Source organism: Psittacula echo (genome assembly GCF_963264785.1).
Source record: "Psittacula echo genome assembly, chromosome: 1".
Lineage (NCBI taxonomy): Eukaryota > Metazoa > Chordata > Aves > Psittaciformes > Psittacidae > Psittacula > Psittacula echo.
The window spans coordinates 76,269,763-76,275,762 of NC_137735.1; the positions used below are offsets into that span (position 1 = coordinate 76,269,763).

A 6,000-nucleotide genomic window follows, 5' to 3' on the forward strand; every position below is an offset into this window, starting at 1 on the left:
CATGTAACACTCAGCTTGAGATCTTCTGGGAAAAACGTTGTCATGAGGGTGATTCGGGTGTTTCTGCTGCATAGAGTTTGTAATTTTTTTTTCTTCTTGTTGCTGTTAACCAGGAGAGAAGTCTCAGTCTTGCAATGGGAGCTGAGGACACTGAAGTCTGGTCTTCACCTTGAGGGAGGAAGAAGTAGAGGAGGAGGTTGACTTTTCATGATTTTTCAGTGGCCTGGAAGAAATAAGATGCTACAGACTCCACTTGCCTGTCCTGTGTGAAGGCAAATCCTTCTCAGTCAGTTGTCATCAGATAAACCCAAAATCAGTTATTCAAAACACTTTGTGTTGCCTGCCACGTAAGTTGCAATCTACTGTATTTCACAGAAAAATACTTACCGAGTCCTCAAATGGGCCCAAAAAATTGCAATTATTGCTTTTGCACTAAGGTTTTATCAGGAGCAGAATGTCCTATTTGTCCACATGGGTGCAGAAACTGTATATGTAGCTGAAACTTAGGGAAGCACTAAATGCAAAAGGGAAAATAAAAGTGTTTAGTTTCAAGTACCATTTCCAAACAGCTGATTCTTGTTGCCAAGGAAAGCATTCATGTGAGTGTATAATACTGGGGTCGAAAATAGTGACTTGGATAAACACTTTGCAGTGACATGTTTAAAACGATTATTCTTTGAAGACAGGAATAAAGCAAGAACTTAGGTCTGGGCTGTGCCTGTGGGAACACCTAGTCACATAAGAATTAAAGGGTGCATGTTCTAGATCAAAGTGGCCTATATTTCATAATACATCTAATTATCATACCATTCCCCTTTATTAAATTAATTTGTTTTAATTAGAGGAATAGACCTATTGCCTCAGAGTTTAAGGGGGTCTGTTGGGCACTTGAGATGAAATCAGTGATTTGTTAACAATTTTATCTGGAAAGTAGATTAGATTATTTAAATTACGTGAAATAGCATTGTTTTTCTTGGTAGAATGAGGTTATGATTAAGAAATAATGCTTGGAGCATGAGAGCCATTATTTTTTACATGCAGATTTGGGATTTTACACTGAAATTGTTCATCTTTATTCTGGTTTTATAATATTATATTGAAATTGGCAAAATGAAACAAGTGCTACAGTAGTGTCTAACAGCAGGCTTTTTCCAATGATGATATGGGAAATGCCAGTGCTGGCTACTCAATTCAGTAGGACCATAATTTAGCTTTGTGTTTTTATTTTTGTTCTGTTGGAGCGAAAAGTCTTGTTAATCAGTTCATAATACAGTATGATTAAAAAGCATACACTGGAGGTGTAAAACAGTCAACACCAAGAAATTTTAAAGATTATCTTAATAAATAAACCATAATTGGATAAAATATGCAAGTAATGAGTTATGGGCAGCCCAAATGTGTAATCTCTTGGGATCAGTAGCAATGTGCCAGTTTACACCTCAGCTGGGTAAAACCTAGAGGGCACGTAACAGGGTGTCACGAAGTTGTATTAAACTTACTCTGCTCTTGAGGTGTCGTCTTGTATCCTTCTCCCACCAGCACTTTCAAGTGATGTAGGAGACACACTGAGGCAAATCACAAGCTGCACACCAACTGCTGCACGTACTTCTGATTTTTCTCAAGGTAAGATATAGAAAATGCTTCTTATTAGAACAAGAGGCCATAATAGATGCTAGAAGGGAGCCAGCAGGGTGCTTGCAGGATGCCCACACCACCCTGCACTGGTCGCGGTAGCTCTGGGTTTTTGGTGGAAGTGTGTTGGGCACAGTATTCTCTGCCTGCTGGCCTGCCTGCCTGGGCTATGCTTGTCCAAGCAGCAGTACACTGGAGCAAGATGATCTCACATGCTCACGCTTTGCCCCGTAAGGCCATTACTTCCCATACAGGTCACTCTCCTTCAAGCAGGCAGGAGGAAAACTTGACCTCTTTTACTCAGATGAAACCTGTGGCTGAGCCTCAAGCAAGCAAAATCAGGGTTTCTGCTAAAAGTAGAAGCGTCATCTTTATGCTTACAGTGAATTATTTCAGTTTTATTGCTTACCTGCTTGCTGTTGCTGCTCAGGCTCTACCTGGTCATTCAGTCTTGCTCTGCTGGGGAAGGCAGTGGCAGCCACCAAGCCAGCTGCTTCCTAGGTGCCTCTGGAGGCCCCCGCTGCCCAGTCTGTTCCTCTTCACAGTGAGCACTGTGTGATGCTGCATAACGAAAACCCATCGTGGCCTGTGAGGCATAGTTCATTGATAAGTCTGGGTTAGTATCTGTGTTTCTGAGGTTATTAAGTAATGACACCCTTTCCCAGCAACAAATGCTAATTGATGGGTTACTGATAACACATCTTCAGATCTGCATCACAATGACAAATACATAATCAGGCAAAAAAAGTTATATATACATGCAATTAAACACACGCATGCAAGCACACAGTGTCATCTGTCCTCCATACCAAATGCACAGCAGCACTGGGTGCTAAAATTTGCAATGAATTATTTATATGATGAATTATCCCTCTGTCTCTCCTCCTAGAATATCCAGTTGCCCATTTCCATTTTTGTTTTGGAAATTTGTATTATTTAGATTTATTCACTGGATAGCTTATTAAATATTTCCCCCTCTTTTTCTCCATAACACATAACATACAGCATATTTTCTGGTAGCACCTATCCATTTACTCTAGTAGGGTCTCTCAGCATGGTGAAACCGTGAAGAGCGCAATTGTTACCCAGACAGTTTACAGCCGCATTTGTGAACCAGTTACAAATGTTCCAAATTTTGGATATTTATTTGCTTCACTTGAGTCAAAACAGTTTCAACCCTCAAGTAAATGATCCACAGCTACAGACAAGGATTGCAACTGCATGTGAATGAATAATTTGGTTCTCGTCAATACTTAGCATGCAGCTCTTGAAATTGCACCCTCTTCTGCTGGTAAAACTCAGTTCCCTGGAAGCGTTGGAGAGGGTGGAAGGAGAAGATGAATGCCCAGAGCCAAGTCATTTAGAGGTTTGCTGATCTTCTTCCAATTTATTTTCTCAGTTTTGCCACACCGGCTTAAGGAACAGCATTTTGCAGTCAAAGACTTCTCTTCCTGCATGTTGTCCCTGCCATGCCTGGGACCTGTTCCTGTAAAGACTACAAACATGAAGCATCTCTGGATTCATGGGATAGCATCTCAATACCAGTTTCCTTGGTGCTGGGTTAGAACCTGGGACAGTTGAAAGGACTCACCCACCCACAGGAATTTCCCGTATTTTGGGTTCTCATTGGTTTCCATTTAACTGGCTGCTCTAGTGCCTCTCATGCATTCACATAATTTTCAGCATCTAAATCCCAAACCAGCCTTCCATATGTGTGTTTAATATTTCTGTACCTTGTAAATTCTGAGAATGGAGGAGCTTGTTCTGAAAGGGCTTTAGCTGCTATGCTTTAAATCACAACAGAACTTTACCGTTGTGATAGAGGTGAAACTGCAAGCGTCCAAAAAAGAGTTATCTGTGCACAGAGGAGTCGGTCTTCACATACCTCAGTAAATAATATCCCAGGGATGTCATCTTGCTTCCCCTGAAATCACAAACAGTAATACCCTCTAAGAACAATAGCACTAAAACTGTCCTCAGGATAAAAATAATCGGTTTGCCTGTGTGTGAAGTGCAGAATTTCAAGAGCTCTTCAGCTGGGTAGCAATATTTTACCTCTAGTGACCTCAAACCAGAGCCAGCCTTTTTTGCAGGCTCTGCAGAAGGCTGTTGCGCCATGAGTTGTACCCAAAGGTAGCTACCTGCCTCCACCTCAGCACATCCCGCTCGGCTGGCTCCAGCACACTCCAAGGGCTTGGGGGGAAACTAAGCAGAATGCGTTGAGGTTTCTTTACTAATTTTGGCTCTCTTATTTAGTCAGATTCTCCCACTTTTTGGATGATTGAATCTCTGCGTATTCTGCAGCAGAAGAGGAGCACATGTAGTTTGCTGGGATTTTTTTTTTTTACTGAAGTGTTGCAGCTGGAGGCAGACAATCCTCTAGAAAGGAAGAAGTCGGGATGCTGTGTACAAGTGCCAGGTATTTTTAGGTTTTCCTTAAACATGCAGAAATTAATGCTCAACTTTTGTGTCTTTCCTCCCTTCCCCAAACTCCTACCCTTGAACCTGTTGGAAAAGGATCAATATAGTTGTGAAATATTTAAGGATAGGGGTGTGAAAACAGAAGGATAACTGGCTGGGGGCTCCCAGGGGGCTCTTTTTCTTAATCCTGGGTTTCTTTCGGTGAACTTGTATTTTCAAGCAGACCCTGGGGCAGATTGCTTTCTGGATTGCTGTGAAAAACCCAGCTACTCTTCCAGTTGACATAGTGGGAGGTAAGTGGCAGTAAGTAATGGCAATTAGTGGAGGTCCGGACAGTTATGTGTCCCCAGAGACATGAGCTCTTCTGGGGGTTGTGGCTTCATAGAGTGAAGATGATTGTCACCCCACAGAACATGACAATTTGCATCCCTCCACTGAGGCTTTGCCATCAAATTTGTTCAGCAGCCTTTTGAAAACAATGTGGGTTTATTTTATTTTCTCTGCCCAAATCCGTTGAAGTAGTAGGGAAAGAATGATTGCCTTCAGGGAAATTACCCATCAGCTGCTGTTGGTAATAATTGTTTAATGCTTCTGTAGCACTTGATGGTGTTACGACTGATGTGCCAAAGAAGAAACAAAAAGAGAAAGGGGTTTGGTTTTAAATGGCCAAGGATACTTTCTACCTTTTAGTTGCAACTCCCAGGTAATAGTAAGAAAAATGTCCCTCGATTCCAGAACCTGAAAGCTGCCTCTTGTAGAAACATAACGAAGGAGAGTGGGAGAATTTGCAGTTGCAGGCGTGTTCACTAAATCCCATTTCTCACGTATCCTTGGCCACCTCTCCGGCATCCATCGCTGTTGGGCTGTTCCGTAGCATTTCCTCAACCCCAACCCCTTCAAGTAGCGGCTGCGTGAAAAGGAGAAGCAGGAGAGCTGTCTTCCCCAGTTTTCTCCCACTGTGCCCCGTCCCACCGAGCCGCCCGTCCCGACTTTCGGGCAGCATAACGCTTCCATGATGGATGTGCAGTTCCTTCTCACGAACCCGGCCGGCTCTGCCCCTGCGCGGCTCTGCCAGGGGAATGGTGGTGGTGGGGACCCCCAGAGCCGCGGGCCGGGGCTCCCCGCGAGACCGCCCCTCCGCGGAGCGGCGCGGTGGCGGGGCGGAGCGGCCGCGCCAGCGGGGCACCCCTGCCCGCCCCGGGCGGCAGCAGCGAGACGCGTCGAGCACCGCCGCTCCGCGCCCCTCCGCGCCGCTCCTGCAAAGTTTTGCCAGCGCTCGGACGCCCCGCAGCTCCTCCCGAGAGGCGAAACCGTGGCCGTGCCCTCGCCCCGGGCGGCGGCGGGTGCCCTGGGGAGTCTCGGCTCCTTTTCCCGGGGTTGGATTGGTTTTCTTACGTTTTTTAATTCTTTCTTTTTTTTTTTTTTTTTTTTTTTTTTTCCCCGCGGGGAGGGTTGGGCAAGGGAAGAAGCTATAAAGCGCGAAGGGACGTGCGGGACACAATCCCCGTTGCAGCGCTTCCCCGCCGGAGCCTTAGGTAGACACCCGCACCCCTAAAAAAAAGAGCCTCCTCCCCCACGAGAGGACAGTACGGGACGGGACGGGACCGGACGCCGCAAGGTAAGCCACCGGCCCCCGGGCGGGGGAGCGGGGCCTCCTGAGCAGCCTTCCCCCCCCGATTGCCGCCGGGGCAGCGCCTTCGGGAAGCGGGTGCGGGGTGCTCCCGCTCAGCTGCAGGACCCCTCGGCCAAAGCGGGACTGGCGTGGAACGCGGCTACACCGGCGCGGCGCGGTCCCTCCAGCAGCAGCTGCAGCGCAGAGCTCCTCGCCCTGGCGCTGCTTCGCTGCGGGCTCGCCGCGATGCTGCCGTGGGACCTCGGCGCCCCTTCGATCTTCCTCTCCTCTTTGAGGTTTGGGTTTTTTCCCCTCCGGTTTTGCTCTCTGTCATC

General features: G+C 46.6%; 1 protein-coding gene across 1 annotated transcript in view; it reads left to right on the plus strand.

Moving 5' to 3' along the window:
- The window catches only part of TNIP3 (TNFAIP3 interacting protein 3), a gene marked incomplete at both ends in the record, with an annotated part of 80,736 nt that extends 75,279 nt beyond the window's left edge, over window positions 1-5,457 (plus strand). The window contains 1 exon segment of the mRNA XM_080639141.1: window positions 5,081-5,457. Coding sequence (XP_080495267.1) covers window positions 5,081-5,457 — 377 coding nt within the window.
- Window positions 5,458-6,000: the final 543 nt, after the last annotated feature.